Below are 20,196 nucleotides of genomic sequence, written 5' to 3' on the forward strand. Positions count from 1 at the left end.
GGTGGTGGTGGTGACGGAGGTGATGGAGATGGTGATAGAGGTGATGGGGGTGGTGGTGGTGGTGGTGATGGAGGTGGAGGTGAGGGTGGTGGTGGTTGTGATGGAGTTGGTGATGAAGGTGTAGAGGTGATGGAGGTGATGCTGGTGATGGTGGTGATGAAGGTAGAGGTGGTGGTAGTGATGAAGGTGATGTAGACTAAATGTTTTTACTATGCTGAATGCTTCACAGAATCTCCTTGAATCTTAAGAAATCTTTGAGAGAATAGCCCCATTTCACTGATGAAGAAACAGATTCAGAACTCAACTAAGTTCTCACAGCTAATATGCGAAATAGTCAAGAATTAGACTCCAGAGCTAGACTCCAAACCCACATTTACATTACTTCTCATCATTGTCAATAAATCAATTTCCTTTGTGGGAAGAGATGAGCCAGTCTGTAAGCTGCTCAATACATAAACCTGCTCTCTTTACTATTGTGCTTCTGGAGAGCAAAGACTGTGTTCTATTTATCCTTATCTTCTATCCAGGACTTAGCACAATACCCTTCATTGGATAGTTGCTACATTTCTCTGATACGGCAGACATAGAAAGTTTTTCAGTAGACTGTTCAGACAGTTAGTATTTCATGTAACTATAGAGAATTCTTCCCTGGGTCTCCTCCAGAGTGTTATCATTTTTATAAGGAGAGAATCTCTGTATATTATAATTAGGAATAATTCTTTTCTGCTTGTCTGCTGGACAAAGGACATAAATTGATTAATGAATGTGAACTAAGAAAACAGGGACCATAAGAACTCACCATTATGTGAACAGTTTGCAAAATTCAGTTCTTCAATTCCATCTGGAGAAATTATGACTGGGTGAAAGACACCCTTAAATTTCATATCAGGCCCTAAGGATTAGAAAAAAATTTTTGAAGTTGTGATTAAAAGCGATTATCTTTGGGTGCCTGGGTGGCTCAATCAGTTAAGTGTCTGACTCTTGGCTCTGGTTCAGGTCACAATCTCAGGGTTGTGAGATTGAGCCCAATGTGGGACTCCATGCCGGGCATGGAGCCTGCTGAAGATTCTCTCTCTCCCTCTGCCCCTCCTCCCCTGCTCACACAGTCTCTCACTCTCTCTCAAAAAAAGTGATTATCTTTAAATACATAAAAATTACAGATCTTTCCATTGGTCTGGTCATTGCCAAATCACCCAGAGACAAGCCAGATGGACTTCCACTGAACTCAGAGGATACTTTGAACTCGTCAGCTTGAAGTCTTGGCTGACTAGTATGAGAGGACTTGTGGCATACTCAAAAATTCTCTTTGGGAGGACACTGGGAGATTCCTCAAAGAAGTAGGCAGTCAAACTGAGTTCACAACAGACATAATAGAGAGACCCTGTAGCTGCAGTGTACGAAAACCATTTCATATCTATCAGGATACCACCGAAAAAGGAAACAAAGAGCAACTTCAAATATGAGCCCAAGATCAATCGCCACATGGAAAGAAAGGACAGCTGACTAGAACTGCTACTTCTGAGTTGTTATGAAGCAGATCTCCTGGGTGCAACTCTATGCACTGCTCTGATTCCGGGCAATAGGAATTTACCTATGTCATGGAAGTTGTGAAAGTCTCTTGAGCAACCCCGAGGAAGTCAAGTCTAAACAGTTAAAAGTACTTTTTCAGACTGTTTTTCCTGAGAATATGTATATATGAGGTTCTTTCCTCCAAAGTCCTTTTCCTCAGTTCTCTTATAAGAGGTCCCTGGGGTTCTACATACCTACAGAGGTGTTCCCCATGACAACAGGGGCCTGAGGATAATTGAATTTAGCTTCTAGAAGTGCCGTCAGGGTCGTTGGAGAAATCCATGTCATTCTATCACCACTAAAAATCCTGGTCCTTTGTGGTTGTTTCTCAGCCATTATCTGTTAAAACAGCAAGAGGGATTCAAGATCATCTCATGACAACATTTTCACCTGTTTCTGCCCCATTTTGATAGGAAACAGAGAAAGGAAATGGAGATCTTTTTAAAAAATAAAATAAAAGTGACCTAAAAGTAAAGCTTTACTAAGGAATCAGAGTTCAGATTAAACATATAAAAATATTTTATTCCTTCTGGAGACTGTTCTCCTATATCTACCTTTGCTGCTTTTATATCTCAAAGGAATTCATTTTAATGTTTAAAAATATCTTAATATGCTTAATTTTGTCAAACCATTCTATGGAAGAATAAAACAAAGTTGGAAGTAGGAAACATATCTACATTTATAAATGTTGTGATGTCATTTCATGACATTTTCTTATTGATACAATTTGCTGCTTTAACAGTCAACTATCCCCTCATGATGGCTCTACCCTCATTCACTCATCTCTGCTTTAGTCCCATACTATTTAGACCTTGGGTTAAGAATGGCAGATGGCATTTGCCAATCAATCAGCTTCTGAAAGGATCCATAAACAATACCCTTCCTAAACATCTCACCATGAATTCCTCTATAATGAGCTCAACTTTGCCTTACCATTAGCTCTGGAGGAAATATCAATTCTTGAGTTGGATCCAATGGCAGAAACTTCTCTTCTGAGAAGAGTTTTGGACTTGTCTTTAAAAAAAAAAGAAAGTAACAGGAGTTATTATCATCAGACAACTCTAACTACTTTAAAACCTTTGTGGAATGAGGTCAGAAGAAGAAAGACATACAGCAGACAGAAAAAAAGCCGACTGGCCAGCCACACTCTCTGGGTTCTAAGTCAAGGGCTCTAACACAGACCTGGTTACTAGCAACTCAGTGCAGATGCCAATGGTCCTCCAAAGCTCAACTTCCTGAGCAAACATTCTCTTTGCAGTCTGGGAAAACAGAGGAGGCACCAGCAGCTGAGAACAAGAGTGTTTCCCCAAATTGCCACCTATCACTTCTCCCTCTGCCAGTTCTTCCATTTCCCTAACGTCTTCACTTTGCTTCTAGCTCTTGAAAAAAGACTTGAAAAGCTTTATTAAAAAAAAACAAAAAAACTAAGAGACATTAAGGGATCAATGTGTTTTCTCTCCTATGGATAGTTGTACTTGAACCAGAATAATATCTGGAATGAAGAATAAAGTTGTTAAGACAGATTTTTTTTTTTTTGGATGAAGATTGAGAATGGAGAGGGGGGGACATGTTGAAATCCATCAAATGAGTCAAGTTAGGCAGCCATTTATTCTTTCTGAAAGTAAGTTGGTTCTGTTCATGTCCTGAGAAAGCCTTATAAAAAATTTACATTTCACTGACCTTATTTATTTCTTCATATTCTGGTAATTCATTTATTCCCTGATCCAGATAGCAAACCCCATTTTCTTTACTTTGACAGCAGCCAGAAGTCTAGTGGGTGAAAAAAACAAATAATCGAGAATTTATTGCTGATTCTACTAAGTATTTTTTCAGCTTTCTTGAGGTATAGCTGACAAATAAAATTATATATTTAAAGCACACAATGTGGGGACTCCTGGGCGGCTCAGTCAGTTAAGCATCTGCCTTCAGCTCAGGTCATGATCCCAGGGTCCTGGGATTGAGCCCCACATCGGGCTCCCTGCTCAGTGAGAAGCCTGCTTCTCCCTCTGCCTGCCGCTCCCCCTGCTAGTGCTCTCTCTCTCTGACAAATAAATAAATACAATCTTTAAAAAAAAAAATAAAGTGCACAGTGTGATTGTTTTATATATGCATACTTTGTTAAATGATTACCACAATCAGGTTAAGGAACACATCCATCATCTCACATAGTTACCATCCTTGTGTGTGTGTGTGTGTTGTGAGAACAATTAAGGTCTACTCTCCCAGCAAATTTCAAGTACACAACACAATGTTATTAACTATAGTTACCATGCTGTAAATTAGATTCCCAGAGCTTATTCATCTTATAACCGAAGTCCTGTGCCCTTTAACCAGCATCTCTCATTCTCCCAGTCCCCGCCCCTGGCAACCACCATTACACTCTGTTTCTATGAGTTCAACTTTTTTTCTTTTTTACATTCTGCATATAAGTGAGATCATACAGTATTTGTCTTCCTCTATCTGGCTAATTTCACTTAGCGTAATGTCCTCTAGATTCACCCATGCTGTTGCAAATGGCAGGATTTCCTACTTTCTCATGGCTGAATAATATTCCTGTGTGTGTGTGTGTGTGTGTGTGTGTTGTGTGTACATTCATCTGTTGATGGTATAACTTAGGTTATAAGTTATATATGTTATATATAAGTTATAACCTATTGAATAACTTAGGTTATTTCCACATAGTGAACAATGTTGCAATGAATATGGGAGTTCAGATATCTCTTCGAGGTACTAATTTCATTTCCTTCAGATACATACCCAGAAGTGGGATTGCTGGATCCTATGGTGGTTCTATGTTTAATTTTTTGAGGAAATTCCATACTGTTTTCCATAGTGGCTGCACCAACTTACATCCCCATGAACAGTATACAAGGATACCCTTTTCTTCATATCCTTGCCAACATTTAACTTTTGACATTTTGATAACAGCCATCCTAACAGGTGTGAGGTATCTCACTGTGGTTTTGATTTGCAATTCCCTGATGACTAGTGATGTCGGGTACTTTTCAAGTACCTGTTGACCATCTGTATGTCTTTTTTAAAAAAATGTCTATTCAGATCTTTTGCCCATTTTTAATCAAATTACCTTTTTTTTGCTACTGAGATACATTAGTTCCTTATATAATTGGATGTTAACTCCCTATGGTTAATGGTTTGCAAATATCTTCTCCCACTGTTTAGGTTGCCTTTTCATTTCATTGATTGTTTCCCTCACTATGCAGAAGATTTTTCGTTTGAGATAATACCACTTGTTTATTTTTCCTTTTGTTGCCTGTGCTTTGGGCTTCATATCCAAAAAATCATTGCCAAGACCAATGTCAAGGAATTTTCCCCCTATGTTTTATTCTAGGAGTTTTATGGTTTCAGGTCTTACATTTAAGTCTTTAATACATTTTGAGTTCATTTGTGAGTGGTGTAAAGTAGGGGTACAATTCATTCAGTTTTCCCCAAGCCATTTATTGAAGAGACTATCCTTTCCCGATTGTGTTCTTGGCACCCCTGTCAAATATTAGTTGACCGTATATGCATGAGTTTATATCTGGGCTTTCAATTCTGTTCCACTGGTCTGTGGGTCGGTTTAAGGCCAGTGCCATATTGTTTCAATTGTTATAGCTTTGTGAAACAGTTTGAAATCAGGATGTGTGATGTATCCAGTTTGTTTTTTCTCAAAATTGCATTACCTATTTAGGGTCTTTTTTGGTTACAAGCAAATTTTAGGATTTTTTTTCTATTTCTGTGAAAAATGCTAATGGAATTTTGTTAGGGATTGCATTGAATCTGTAGATTGTTTTGGTAGTATGGACATTTTAACAATATTAATTCTTCCAATCCATGATCATGGGATATCTTTCCATTTATTTCTGTCTTCCTCAATTTCTTTCAACAATGTCTTATAGTTTTCAGTGTATAGATCTTTCACTTCCTTGGTTAAATTTATTCCTAAGTATTTAATTGTTTTCAATGCTATTATAAATAGGATTGTTTTCTTAATCTTTCTGATAGCTTGTTAGTATATAGCAACACAACTGAGTTTTAATATAATATCATCCTGCAACCTTACTGAATTCATTGATTAGTTCTAACAATTTTTTTGGTGGAGTCTTCAGGGTTTTCTATACATAAAATCATGTCATGTGCACAATTTTACTTCTTTTCCCCCAGTTTGGAGCCTTTTATTTCTTTTTTTGCCTAATTGTTTGGCTAGGACTTCTGGTACTATGTTGAACAGAAGTGGTGAGAGTGGGCATCCTTGTCTTGTTCCTGATTCCATTTATTGTATTCTTCAGTTCCAGAATTTCTGTTTGCCTCTTTTTTATTATTTCTATCTCTCTGTTAAACTTCTCATTTAGTTCATGTATTGTTTTCCTGATCTTGTTGAATTATCTTTCCATGTTTTCTTGTTGCTCGTGGTTAGTAGGATCCATGTTCTATTGATGCCCTCTCAGAGTCCTGGCTGCTCTTCTCCCACCTTTTCCTGCCCCCAGCACTCCTCAGTATTCTGGATGGGGCGAGAAAGAAGTGGGCCTCTCTGGCAGTGTCCACCCAGCTGGGGAAGCCAGATACCCACTCACATACTCTCACATTCCCCCATGGGATAAATCATGAGCCAAGAAGGTCTGACTTGGCACTGAACTATGCTGCCTTGGGGGAAGGATGATGCACATAAAGTGAAACTGTTCCTTTCACTCTCTTCAATGCTTACAATCTTGGATTTATTGTTGTTGTTGTTCCACTGGTATAATGAGATTTCTCCACTGGACTCCTCGACTTCCATAAGTCACGCTTACACAGGAGTGATTGTGAAAATTGGTGTCCTTTGGGAAGAAGAGAGTAGAAAACTCCCATTTCACCATCTTGCTGATGTCACACCTCTATTGAGTCAAGCCTGGTACTGGTCCTCACCTAGGTGGAAAAGCAGCTGGTCCAGCCCAGGAAGGGCTGGTCTTCTGAGGTGAGTTGCTGAAGCTGGAGATGAAATGCAAATTCCAGGCAGGAAGCAAAGTCCCCTCTACTAACTATTAAATAAAACAGGTGACTGCCAGTTGAAACAGAATGCATAATCAATATTGCAAAATGTTATGAAAAAGAACCATGTGTATATAAACATATCCATACTAACTTCTAATAAAAAAAATCTAAGCTTATGAGAAAATTTGAATAGTAGTGATTATTCAACAAGTTAAAATATGTAAAAATCTTATAACAAGTCTGGCACTCAGCAATAAATATTAACAATATTAATAATATTTAATATATTATTAATGATATATATTAACAATTACTATGACTACCACTCAGTTCTTATTTATGACATATTGATTTCATAATTTAATGTCCAAAGGGCAATCTTCTGTCCCTCATTCCCAGGTTGTTTGTTCATTTATTCACGCAACACATAGTGACTGAGTGGCTACTCAATCAGTGCGTGGTGACCAGCCCTGGAGAAGCACAGCCTGCACTGTCAAGCAGCCCACTGTCTGATGGAGAGATGGGACAGCCAGTGGGAATGAAACCACGGTGTAACCACTGCTGTGCAGGGGCATGCACAGAGGGCTGCAGGGGGCAGGGCACCTGACACAAACAGATCAGGAAAAACCCTCGAAACAATGACCCACGGTCAATACCAAAGGGCTTATGTGCTCATTATGTGACTATCAGGGCAAGCTCAATGTTGAGATGAGAGTAAGCACCTGCCCGAGATCAAATAACAAACAGCAATCACAGAGCCCGAGATAAGAAGGGGTCCTGTATTCGTAACAATGGTTGTTCCCTTAATCACAGCTGGTACTCCCTACTGCTTTGTTTCACTAGAAAAAAATACACTCAAACACGTGTTCCTTTCAGGACGCCTGGGTGGCTCAGTTGGTTAAGCATCCAACTCTTGATTTTGGCTCAGAATGTGATCTCAGGGTTGTGGGACTAAGCCCCGCACAGGGCTCCACACCCAGTGTGGAGTCTGCTTAAAATTATCTCTGCCTCTCCCTCTGTCCCTCCCCACTGCCGCACTCAATCTCTCTCTCTCTCAAATAAATAGGTAAGTAAATAAAATCTTCAAAAACTGTATTCCTTTCTACTCACGTTACAGAAAGTCTTGCATGCATCAATTATGGGCCTATATCCAGTGCAACGGCACAAGTTACCTGAAGGAGAAAAACTCAACTGTATGTTACTCAAGTAATGTAGAGAGAGGCACCGTCTGCCAAATGCATGATGGAAGTACGGACCCCATCCAAGAAGAAAGCCCCGTTTGACATTTCAGTCTACATAATCTAAAAAGTCTGATCTTTATCATCAGCAACTTGGGATATTAGGTTGAGAGTCCTGAAGTAGAGCTGAACCACTCAGTTATTTGTGTGTTCTCTCTCTAAGCCGTTTTGTATCTTCTGCTTATGATAGGTACTCAAAGAACACAATGATTTCAAGCTAAAAACTTGGTCTACAGGCACATTCAAGAGCTAAGCTTCAGTTGACAGACCAAAGACCTTTTATAGAAGCAAAGGCAGTTATCAAACTTTGAAAACAACTGGGCACACAATTGATCTACAATAAATCATTAGGGCAGCATTTCTCTCCCAGTGGTCCATAGCCCACATTCACCCCCCTCCCTCCAAATCTGGGGTCTTATTGAAAAAACAAAGCCACTGAAGCAAGCTATCTGGGGTTTAATCCCAGGATTCCTGGGACTCTTTACAAATTCCCCGCAAATTTGAAAACCCTTTGTTCCCATTATAAACAGCCATGAGATCAAATGCCTAACAGGATCTAAAGGAAATCAGGCAAGAGACAGTTTATGTGCTGCATCTCTCCTTTATATTCCCATTTGCTCTGGTCTTCCATGTGTGTGGAAGAGCTAGACACACGAGCTTTAACCTCGTGTTCTCTGGCAGGGAAATAGGGTCTTTGGGAGACAGATAGAGCCATGGAGAGTTTCACCAGGATTTGGTGAAATTATTTTAAAAAATTGTTTAGAATCTTATTAATGAAGACCCCCTCCATCCACACACACACTGAGCTTCTGAACTTGATAAGATCACTCTAGACTGGAGAAAGACAGTTATTTGAAATAAGTATCACCAGAAGATCTCAATCTCTTTTATCTCATGTTGAATTCATGACAAGTCCTCTAATAGCTAATATGATTCTGAAAGCACTCACTCCATAGGAGAGAGTGATGGGAGAGAGAGGTATGTGGAGAAAACTGGACCCTTTCCAAGAGTAAGTGAATAAGCTGGCTTTGCAATGTTTGTAAAAATAAGCAAGTAGGGGCTCCTGGATGGCTCAGTCAGTTAAGCATCTGCCTTCGGCTCAGGTCATGATCCCAGGGTCCTGGGATTGAGTGCCATGTTGGGCTCCCTGCTCAGCAGGGAGCCTGCTTCTCCTTCTCCCTCTGCTGCTCCCCCTGCTTGTGCTCTCTCTCTCTCTCAAATAAATAAATAAAATCTTAAAAAAATAAGCAAACAATAAAAAAGGAAGGAGACTTTTTTTAAAAAAAGATTTTATTTATTTATTTGAGAGAAAGAGCGAGACCGTCAGAGAGAGCACGAGCGGGGGGACAGGGAAGATGGACTGAGGCACCCAGGCAGGGAGGAGACTTTTATAAATTAAGAGAGACAAGGAATATATCAGCCAAGTGCGATGTGTGGATCTTGTTTGAATCCTAATTTGAACAAAGTAACTCTTCCACTTATTGGTGGTACAACTTGAAATAAATTATTCTCTCTAAACCTCAGTGTCTCCATCTACAACATGGGGACGGTAACAACGCCTATGTTACACAGGTATCATAAAGAGTAAATGAGACAACCTTTATACAACATTAATACAGCATGTGGCACACAGTGAGTGTCTAACTTCACCTTTTACCATCACCATTATTTAAAAACAAAAGCACACATACATATAACCTACCACCAAGGGCCTCAGTTAACTGCTCCAGAGAGGGCTCTGGATGGTTCCTCAGCAATGTGTAGATGGACATCACCATCCCAGGGGTGCAGAAGCCACACTGCGTGCCGTGACACTTGGCGATCCTCTCCTGGAAGCACAGCAAGTTTAGAAATGCAGAATCTTGGGTCCTATCCCAGACCCACCAAATCAGAACCTGCACTTTGACAAGATCCCCAAGCAACTTGTTTGCACAATAAAATTGGAGAAGAGGCCCTGGAAAATCCTTCCCATCTAGATGTCTCCTTTTCTCAGACTGGGTGGCTATGATTACTGGTCCTCACCTTTCATTAAAGGTTCTCAGCCTTTGGAATCACCAGGGGAACTTAAAAATTTCCAAGGCCCAAGAAGCAGCCCACACCAAGAGCACACACATATATTTTTTGGATTCCCCGGTGGTTTCAATATGTAGTCCGGAATGGGAATCACTGAAACAAACCTTACCCCCTTTAGGTCCCTTTGAGAAGTGAAGCCAAGTGTGTGCACGTTGAAAAAACCAAACCAAACCAAGCCTAGCTGCCCACGATGGCCCTATCACTTCAGCACGTAGACGTTTGTTTACAAAGTGCAACCATTAATCCAGAAGACAGTCAATAAGGAAACATTGCCTCTTTCTCTACCAAACATTTTCCTTCCCAGCACTTTCTCTTTGGAGTCTAACTTCAAAGGTGCAACCCCATTTTGGAAGCTGTCTGCTGGCTACATTGCAACACCAGGAGCTCAGCAGCAGCTACTAAATGAAAGAATGTCTCACAGCTGGGAACAGTTACATGCCACAAGAGCGCCCAGGCAGAATTCATTCCCTCTAGGTAATGAGGTAAGGAACAGTCCCCGACATTCCTTCAAATCCAGGGAAATGTGAAGTTTGGGTATTCTCTATGTTGTCTCTATCTTTTTTCTCTTCTATCCTCTCCTCATAAGTGACCTTCATTAACCTAGATAAAAACAAGTAGCAACAGCATTTTTATGGGCAACATATAAATAATTTAAAGAGCCAGGAGTCTGAGGTGCCCTTTCATTTGAAGTAAAGTTCTAACAAGGTACTGCCTTAGGGAGAAAAGCCTCCAGATTTATCAAAACTCCTATTATCTGTCTTCTGAACAAGTCCTATATTTAACAAATCTTTTTGGAGCTGAGATTTTCATCCAGCTTTAAAGTCCGGTTATTTTCCACTTTGTAAAAAAAAAAAAAAAAAAAATTATAACCCTCAATGCAGATAGCTCTTGTTTTTTGAGTTTGGAAGATGAAAGACGGATAGGCCCCATCCAATTAGAACAAAAAAAAAACAAACACAGCAGCGTCAGGGTTTTCTTCCAAAAGAAAAAGTCTTCTAGTCTTCCAAAGGCATATTTCTAAGCAATCAGTTATAAAACACACCCACACCAGGTGTCACTCCCAGCCTCAAGCTCAGTTTCATGTACGGGCAGTGACCAAGCAGCAGGGCTCAGACTGTTCTACTGCATTAACCTCTGTGGCTTGTCATGCTTTTTGAAGCTCAGAAACCCTATGAGGAAGAAGCACAGCCTCACCTGAACAGGATGAATCCTGGTCTTGGTGCTTCCTATGCCTTCTACTGTGGTGACAGCAGCCCCGCGCAGAGAACAGATGGGGGTCAGACAGGCGTTGGTGGCATGATGGCTTCCGAATGCAAAAGAGAAGCACAAAGTACACTGTACCCAGGGGGAAACAGGACTGAGCATTCACCCAGCACTTCCAATATGGCAGGTTTTGTATGATGCCTCAGGCTTTGCAAATACATCCTGTCCTCAGCTCATGCACATGTTTTAGAAGCAAAATATACAGGTTTCTAAACAGTATTGCATCTATATATATATACACACATGAAAGAAAGATTGGAAGAATATTATTCATTTATTAATTAAATGTAAATATTTATTGAGTGTCTACTATGTGCCAGGCAAAGTTTGAGGCACTAAGATTCATTGGTCAACAAGACAGATAAAATTCCTGCCCTTGTAGAGTATGTATTTTAGTTGAGGCAAGACAGACAATACATATACACACAGACCATACATACATACATAAACTGAGATAGTAAGAAGTGCTATGAATAAATTGACACAGGCAAAGGGAATAAGGAGTTGCAGAGGTGAGGTGGGCATTGCTATTTATAAGGTGATCAAAGAGGGCTGATAAAGTAACATTTTTGCTGGAACATGAATAATTTGAAGGAGCCAGACATGAAGGTTTGGGAGCAAACATTCCAGGTAGAGGGACAACACATGCAAAAGCCCTGAGGCAGGAATGAGCTTGGGGTGTTTAGGGACAGAAAGAAGGCCAGTGAGGTTGGAGCATAATGAATATAGGAGAAATGGTAGAATTCCAGGTTGAGAGACACACAAGGTAGGTAATTGTAAGGCTTCATTTAGAAACTTGTAAGAGACCTTCACTCTCATTCTAAAAACCAAAACAAGCCATATAAGCTATATAATTATAGTTTTTAAAAAACTCATCAGATGCTGAGTATGTAAAGAAACTTAAATGACCTAAACCCTATTAAGTACAAGCCCTTTATAAGAGAGATGAGATATAGCTGTCCTCATCTCTGACGTGGATGGAGGAGAAGGAATCTGCCTTAGACAGGAGTAGGGAGAAACCACACCAATTTTCAACAAATTTTTAATGTGGGCTGATGTAACAAATTAAAATTCAAAGCTGGACTGCACGCTCCCCAAACTCTTCCCCACCAAATTTCACTGAGTGCTGAGGGTAATACCCTAAAACTAAGGGTAGGGAAGGAGTGCTACAAAAAAAACCTCTCCAGGCACATGGACTCTTAGATGAGGAAGGCTGGGGGGAAAGCAGGAGAACAGAGCTGTAAGCACTCAGGCTTCACAGAGGGTAGGGCAGTTGCCATCCTTTAGAGGCTAAAGACAGGGAGGCATGGCTGCAAGAGATCTCCCAGAGCATGGAAGCGAGATGGGAGAGCAAAGAGAAATTCCTGGTGAACTAGAAAGTGGGTAGCCAGGCTGTACAGCAGGGAGGGATCACCCAGAGTTCAGGAAGCAGGTGACCTGGCTGTGGAATACAGGCAGATCTCTGAAATCTTACCACTGCTCAGATCCTTAGCCCTCATCTGAGATCTGCAGAATGATGTAAATGGTTTAAGATATGCATGGTTGGAGTCCAAGAGAGAGGAGTGGGGAGAGAGGAGAGAGAAGAGGAATGACAAAGAAAGGGAGGGAGAAGGAGGGAGGGAGGAGGGGAGGAAGAGAAAGAAAGAGAGTAAATATTTGAAGAGATGATGACTTGAGAAGTTTCCAAAGCTGATATAAGCCATCAACCCACAGATCCAAGAAATTGGTGAACCTGAAGAAGGATAAATATCAAACATAAAGAGAAGATGTTAAATGTAATGGGAAGCCATTGGTGATTTTTAAGTAGGAGAGTGTTTTATACTTGAAAGGGATCTTTCTGACTGATGTATGGAATTCATCATATGGGCAGGGGGCAAGGCTGGGAGCAAGGACATCACTTATTAGGCTGTAACAGTAATATAAAAGTGTGATGATGCCATTATTCTTCACAGCTATTTCATCCCCTCCTTTCCTTCCCAGACAGCACAGGGAGTCAGACAGCCTTTCAATTTTCAAAAGGGGATTCTCTGACCATATGTTATCCTCATTGATGGTACGTTTTTTTTCTAACCCACTCACATTCCGGGGACCATGTCTATCTTGTTCATCATTGTACCCCCAGCGCCTGCACAGTTCTTGTTGCATAGTAGGTGCTCCTCCATATTTCTCAAGTGAAGGAATAAAACAAAGTTCAAGACTTCAAAAATACAACCATGTCTGGATTTTGCGGTGAGCTACCTTATCCTCTTGACAGTGGGGGTATATCACAATATCATCACTGTGCAGGCGCCACAGCCTCCTGTTCCACAGCCATACTTAGTTCCTGTGAGTCGAACTGGAAAGAGCATAGTTAAAGATAATGTGTTTTCTAAAATTCTTTCTAGAATAGCTCTGACCTTAGAGGACAACACCATCAAAAAGACTCTTGAATATATAGTTAAGTTCAAATGATGCCTTAGCTGCTACTATTTAGAATCTTGTGCATTCCTGATTTCCATTTGTGTATTATATTTGATCTCCTCCCTCTCAAAACAAATGGACATCATATTGCCAAAACAGGGCCAAACTTTAAAAAAGAGTCTGTACATATAAAGGCCTGAATATTTGAAAGCATGAGTACATTGCACATTTGTCTTTATCCTTATCTGCATCTTTGATGACATACAAAGAAAAATGTAGAATTGTAAATCATTCTTGGAATATTTGTGTGTTATTATCCATGTTGACTGTATTTCTCTAATTCCTGGTGGCAGAAACTGTTACTTGTATGCTCATATCTCTTCTCTCATTCTTTTTTTGTAAAAGAAACTTCAATTTTTAGTCACACACGTGGTTGCCTAGAATAAAGAATACATTTTCTCAGCCTCTTCTGCAGCTGGGTGGGGTTAATGACAATGCTGTCCAATGGGAGGTAACACAGTGCTGTGTATGACCTCCAGAACAAAATGTCCTCAAAAGGAGAGGGGTGTCCCCTTCATCGCTTACCTCCTATTTTCTGGAGTTCAGATATGATGGCTACACTTCAGTTAGTCATCTCTGACCATGAGAAGAAAGGTGCATGCTGAGGAGGGTGGGGCAGCAAGACTCAGGAGCTTGGCTCCCTAATAAGGTTGTGACACTGCTTTACTAGCCCTAATCCACCTACTTTTGGGATTCCTTTATGTGAGTGTGACAGCCATGAGAATGTGTTTCATAGACCTCCTTCAACATGGGAGGGTAAATGAAGAAGAGACCCAGCTGCTGCATTTTGATTTCTATCACCCCAGTTTTCACTGAGGTCATGACTCCCAGGGGTTGCTCCCCACCAATGGTTTAGTTCTATGGAGAGACATGGAGTCCTTATCAGCCACCCCCAATGGCTTTGATGAATATGCCTTAGACTGCACAGCACCCTTGGACCCTCCCACTCAGCTTCCTCATCCACTCTTCTTCACAGGTGGCACTTGCATTGTGGTTTAATGTCTCCCTGAGCCTTCTCTAGCTCCCTCACTATTTCCTTTCACTCAGGCATCTCTCCTAATACAACCCTTGCACATTTAATCCCATTTCTGGTGTCTGCTTCCAAGAGAACTGAAACTAACACAATGAGAAAGGAATAAACTTTTAACTTCTACCTTATTTACTGTGATTTGGGATTTTCTGTAACTCACAAGTGAACCAAATCTTAAATATTACACATTAGTACCATGGATAACCAGGAAATCAGTGTCCATTGTTTTTACGTCCAAAGATCTTGAATGACTTCCAGAACATTGTCATTGATGCCTTTTGAGTTGTGTACTCTTTGGGGAGTCTCACTCTCTCTAGAGGGAATAAAAATGTACAAATTCCCATTGTCACATAATTCTGCATATAAGTTAGTGGAGTCTATAGACATCAGGAAGCCTACTGGAGTTCATGCATAGCAGGTTAAGAATCCATTCTTTACATGACTTAAATTTACAAAGTTTTTCTAAGGTAACATTTTCAGGTTTAATTTCTCCACGGTTCTTTTACTTTCATTTCAGGAGATTTCTGTGCTCTTTTTTCCTAATGGGCATGATGATTAGTTCTTGAAGATAGAATGTCAATATTGTGACTCTTAATTCGAAAGGATGCTTAATTAAGCCCTTTTAAGATTTGCTTTAATTCCCACTGCTAGTTTCTCCATTTTATACAACGTATTTAGTGCCAAAACAGAGATTAGAAAGAATTTGGTTCTTCTGACAGCCACAACTGTGCACTGCCTACAAAACTAAAATGTAGGACTTTCTTAAAGAAGAACATAAAATCATAATGGTAGGGAATAGGACTCAGTGCGGCTCTAAAAAGATATTTGAAACATCACCTGATGAGGATATTAGCACTATACACACACACACGCACACACTCAAAGCAAAGAAAAGGATACGCTTCTTCCTCAGCTATGGTAATAGCATTGTGTCAGGATCAACATTTTTTTCTATTACCTGTACCAAAAGGAAAAGAAGAGAGTTATGTACATAAAGTTGAGAGAGCTGGTGTGATATTCACATGGGCAAGCTCATGCTAATTTGATGGCAGTGCACATTAATGAACTCTTCTACTCATATTTTCAATTTGATTTAATGTTTATGGAACACCTGTGATATACAAATCATCTCTCTTAAGAGTAAAGTTGAAATCTGGAGCCCCAACACCACTTTGCCGCTGTCCTTGGTCCTGAATTTTCACTGTTTTCTAATGCAGGCGTTGTTTCTACCAACAGGAACACTAGTGATGCCTGCCCAGCTTCTCCCAGAAAGTCTGAAACAGATCAGTGAAAAGACATTAGTAGAACAGAATAGGGAAGAAAGAGGTAGGGGGTGGTTGCTGGAATAGAATATTGAGATACTGATATAATTTTTTAAAAAAAATCTTGTTTATCATGGCTGAAGAATTACAGTTTTTTTTTTAAGATTTTATTTTTTGACAGAGAGAGAGAGAGAGAGAGAGCATGCACAAGCAGGGGGAGTGGGAGAGGGAGAAGCAGGCTTCCCGCCAAGCAGGGAGCCCGATGCAGGACTCGATCCCAGGACCCGGGACCATGACCCGAGCCGAAGGCAGACGCTTAATGACTGAGCCACCCAGGCACCCTGAATTACAGTTTTCAGGAAGAGAATACAACCAACCATGACCCCAGATCAAAGAAACACAAGAGAAGATAAAATGTATATGCCAAGTAATCCAAAGATGTGCAAGAAAGGATACACTTAAGAAGCGGGTTTGTGTGGGCAGCCTAGCAGCACAGCAATAGGACAGCAACACCCAATGGATGGCATGACCGAATGTCATGATTGGTTATGTTCCCCAAAGTGTTTTCTCTTTTTTGATTAAAACTCTGTATTTCTTTTAGTCACAGAACAAAGAGAACCATGATTTGCTTCACAATCTCAGAAGTAGAGTTCATCTTTCACCGTGTTATTCTGCTACTCTTTTGGGAAGTAGGTGAGGAGGGGACATATGCTTATTCTATGGATGCCTCCTCACCCTCAATTCTAAGTGGCCATATGCCAGGGAAAGTGAAACATATGCCAATTTCCAAGGTCAGATCTGTGCCCTAGAGGAGTCTGCAATATAGTGAGAGGTGGGATTGTCTGTGTGTGTTTCAGGGGGGTACACATACCCATACTGTAATACAAAAAAAAAAAAAAATTAAGTGTCCCTCCAGGCATCCCAAACTTAATAGGCCCTCAAATGAAACTATTTTATTTCCCAAACTTACTCTTTCCCTTCTTTTCACTAACTTGTTTAATAACCTCACCATCTGCTAAGTCTTCCCAGCTTAAAAACCTGAGCTATTCTCAACTTTTTATTTCTTTCAATCCACCACAATCAGTGTCACCAAGTCCTGTCACTCATACTTTCAAAATGATTCTCTAAACACCCTGCACTTCTACTGTCACTCCTCAGGATCAACACTCACGACTTCTTGCCAGAATAATTATCAGAGCTGCCTAACGTGTCTCCTGCCTCCATTCTTGGCACCCACAGTACCACTCTTTATATCACTACTGGAATGACCTCTTTAAAATCCAAGCCTGATCACCATCGTATCTGCTTTAATTCAACACTGCCTCCTGGCTGCCAAACCACCATGCTGGGAATTCCTGAATCATTCAGGGTGCCTGTTAAATTGACATCCCTGTGGAATCAGAATTTCTGGGAGAAAGACCAAGAAGAGGTGCATGATTAATGAGCACACTGAATGTGTCTTAGGGAAATTTATATTCTAGAGTTCCTGGAATACAAGAAGAAATTCAAACTCCTTGGCATAGCCTGCAAGGCCTTTTTGACAGACTGCCCACCTTCTCCTGCCACTCAACCCGTGTATCTTTAACACTGGGTCACATGGGAGAACTGGCTGGGCTGGCAGGCCTTTCACCCTTCACTACATTTTGGATATAGGATTCCTTCTAAAAGTCCTCCCTATCTTCTTTACTTGGCAGAATTCTGTACATCATTCAAAGCCCTGCTCAAGTGTTCTCTTCTGTGGGGTGCTGCCATCTAATATATCTTTCCATCCTCTGCTCCAGGTAACCAGCTTCCTCTGTGCTCCCATGGCCAATGTCCACACATCTGTCATAGAACTTTGTGGACTCCATATGACATTGTGACTTATAATTAGGAATACATATTTTATCTTCAGGCATTGTTCCTGGTACATAGCTCCTAAAATCCCTGGAATTTCTTGTGTTGAGTGTGATCAAGGTGTCTTTGTTATGTTAATGGTATAACTTTTGGAATTAACCTAACGGGGGCTGGTTGCCAGAAGAACCAACTATGTGATTAAAGGGTTGGAACTTTCGGTCCTGTCCCCTGACCTCCAGAAAGGGAAGAGGGACTGCAAGTTAAATCAGTTGCCAATGGCCAATGATTTAATAAGTCATGCCTGTATAATGAAGCCTCCATAAAAGCCCAAAAGGATGGGCTTAGAGAGCTTCCAAGTTGGTGAACCAGAACACATCCATATGCTACCTGTGCCATATCCCAATTCCATGGGGTCAGAAGCTCCTTTGTTCTGGACCTCATCCTATAGCTTCATCTGGCTGTTGATTCATAGCCTTTAATACCCTTTGTAATAAACCAGGAATCAAGTGAGTAAACTGGTTACCTGAGTTCTGTGAGCCACTCTAGCAAATTAATCAAACATAAGGAGGGGGTTGTGGAAATCCGGTTTATAGTCAGTCAGTCACAAGTAGGTAACAACCTGGACTTATGATTGGCATTTGAAGGCAGGGAGGAGCCTTCTTGTGGGACTGAGCCTTTAATGGAACCTGATGCTATCTCTGGGTAGATAGTGTAAGAACTGAGTTGAATTGTAAAACACTCAGGAGTCAGGGAATTGTTTGGTGGTGTGGGGAGAAACCACCCACACACTGGAATTGAGTAGCAGCACTGTACCCTGCATCATAATTTTATTTGTGTCTGTATAAGCCTCTCTTGATCCTGGGAGACACCACCTTCTGTTATTCTTCTTTGTGTCAACCACTGAGCTAGGTGCTGGGGATATATCATAGGGACATAATAAATGTTAATTAACTTTAATAAATAATCATGAGAACACTGAGGAGAGAGGAAGGATTTCTCACAGTCTTGGGGCATCTGAACAGAAGAAAAGAAAGAAAAACAGAGAAGTGCCAAGAATGATGGCAGAAACTGCTTCTTGTGTATCCCAGCATGCATTTCCCTTTCTTCCTTCCTGCTGCCTGGAAAAGGGATGAAATGGCTAGGACTCCAGCAGCTATCCTAGACCATAAGGCAATATATTAACAGCTGTAGAGGAAAAAGAAGAAATCTGGGTCTCAGATGACATCATGAAGCTTCTGGACCAGCCCCAAGATATCCTTTTATGTAAAGTAAAAATGATCTGTATCTTGTTTGAATCACTGTTTTTTGAGTTTGTGCCATTCACAGCTGAAAGTAATCCTAGTTAATACATACGATGGTAAATTTTACAGAAGCCCAATTTTAATGACGAAACAGGATCTGGGTAGCTTAGATAGTAAAGAAGAGCATTTAGGCTTGAGGGATATTTGTATATTTTTGGAAGGAATGGAATGGAAGCAGGTCCATTGGAAGAAGCAGGCCTTGCTTGTTTGGGTACTTGTTCTAAGAGATGTCTCAAGAGATTGGAGTCTGGTTCAAAGTGCCCCTGGCTTGCAATGTGTTTATTTTTCTTAGTTGGTGGATGGCCTATTTGGAGGGGGAGGTAGGGGCAGAGATATGGCATGCGCCCTGTCCTGGCAGTCTTGGAGTGAAACTGTGAGATCAGGGCCAAGCTGGGGGCTGGGGGCTGGGAAGGGAATGAGGAACAGAGTTACTCTCGCTGACTCTGGTTTGGGAAGATGATGCCAGTTCTTGGATCAGGGTCATGACATGTTCCTGGCTCAGTACAGCCTTGAGCGTTGTAAGGATCTGTCCTTCTATATCTCCACCAGCCCTCTGTGAGATTTCAAGTTCATACTGCACAAGATTGAGAAATCACTTTCCTCTGTACCGGGCCAGTGACTAGTACCTGAGGGGTCTTCACCACATCCAAGACAGAGGCAGAAAGAAGAAAGAGAAGGGAGATGAGGAGGGGTGAGAAAGTGTTGAAAGAATGGAAACTAAGAAAGGGAATGAGATGTGTGAAAGGACAAGGCTGAGACATACCAGGAAAGGAAAGAAAGAGATGTATTTGTGGGACCCAGTAGAGAAGAGCAATAACCCCCAGCATCCTTACAATAGAGAAGGAGGACACTTCTGACTGAGCTTCTGGTGGCTTTAAAATTCATCTTAATTGTTGGTTCTCCCTGCCTAAGCCACCTCCACCCCCCTCCACTTTTCTCTGAATCATTATAACCATCCCAGAAATTTCCTTTCTCAGCTCTGCAGACCAAGAACCCAAAGAAAGACTAGCTAACGGACAGCTCATCCCAGTTTCCTATACTAATATCAAGACCCTACATTTTTTTGAGCAAATAATGCTCAATGACTAATTTTCAGCCCCCTTGGCACTTCCAGACAGGTCTGGCTCTGCACATAAAGCAGATTATTTTCTGGTGCAGATATTAATAATCATTTCTACATATTGAGTACTTGCTGC

At 40.9% G+C, this 20,196-nt stretch overlaps 1 protein-coding gene across 1 annotated transcript in view; it reads right to left on the reverse strand.

Moving 5' to 3' along the window:
• Positions 1-20,196, reverse strand: part of LOC102743959 (aldehyde oxidase-like) — a 67,143-nt gene that overhangs the window by 43,146 nt on the left and 3,801 nt on the right. Inside the window, 9 exon segments of the mRNA XM_081815318.1 lie at positions 787-892; positions 1,764-1,908; positions 2,503-2,583; positions 3,250-3,339; positions 7,648-7,709; positions 9,478-9,604; positions 11,043-11,151; positions 13,350-13,446; positions 15,502-15,559. Of these exon segments, the coding sequence (XP_081671444.1) occupies positions 787-892; positions 1,764-1,908; positions 2,503-2,583; positions 3,250-3,339; positions 7,648-7,709; positions 9,478-9,604; positions 11,043-11,151; positions 13,350-13,446; positions 15,502-15,559 (875 nt within the window).

Source organism: Leptonychotes weddellii, chromosome 3 (genome assembly GCF_054177405.1).
Source record: "Leptonychotes weddellii isolate Sample4059 chromosome 3, ASM5417740v2, whole genome shotgun sequence".
NCBI lineage: Eukaryota > Metazoa > Chordata > Mammalia > Carnivora > Phocidae > Leptonychotes > Leptonychotes weddellii.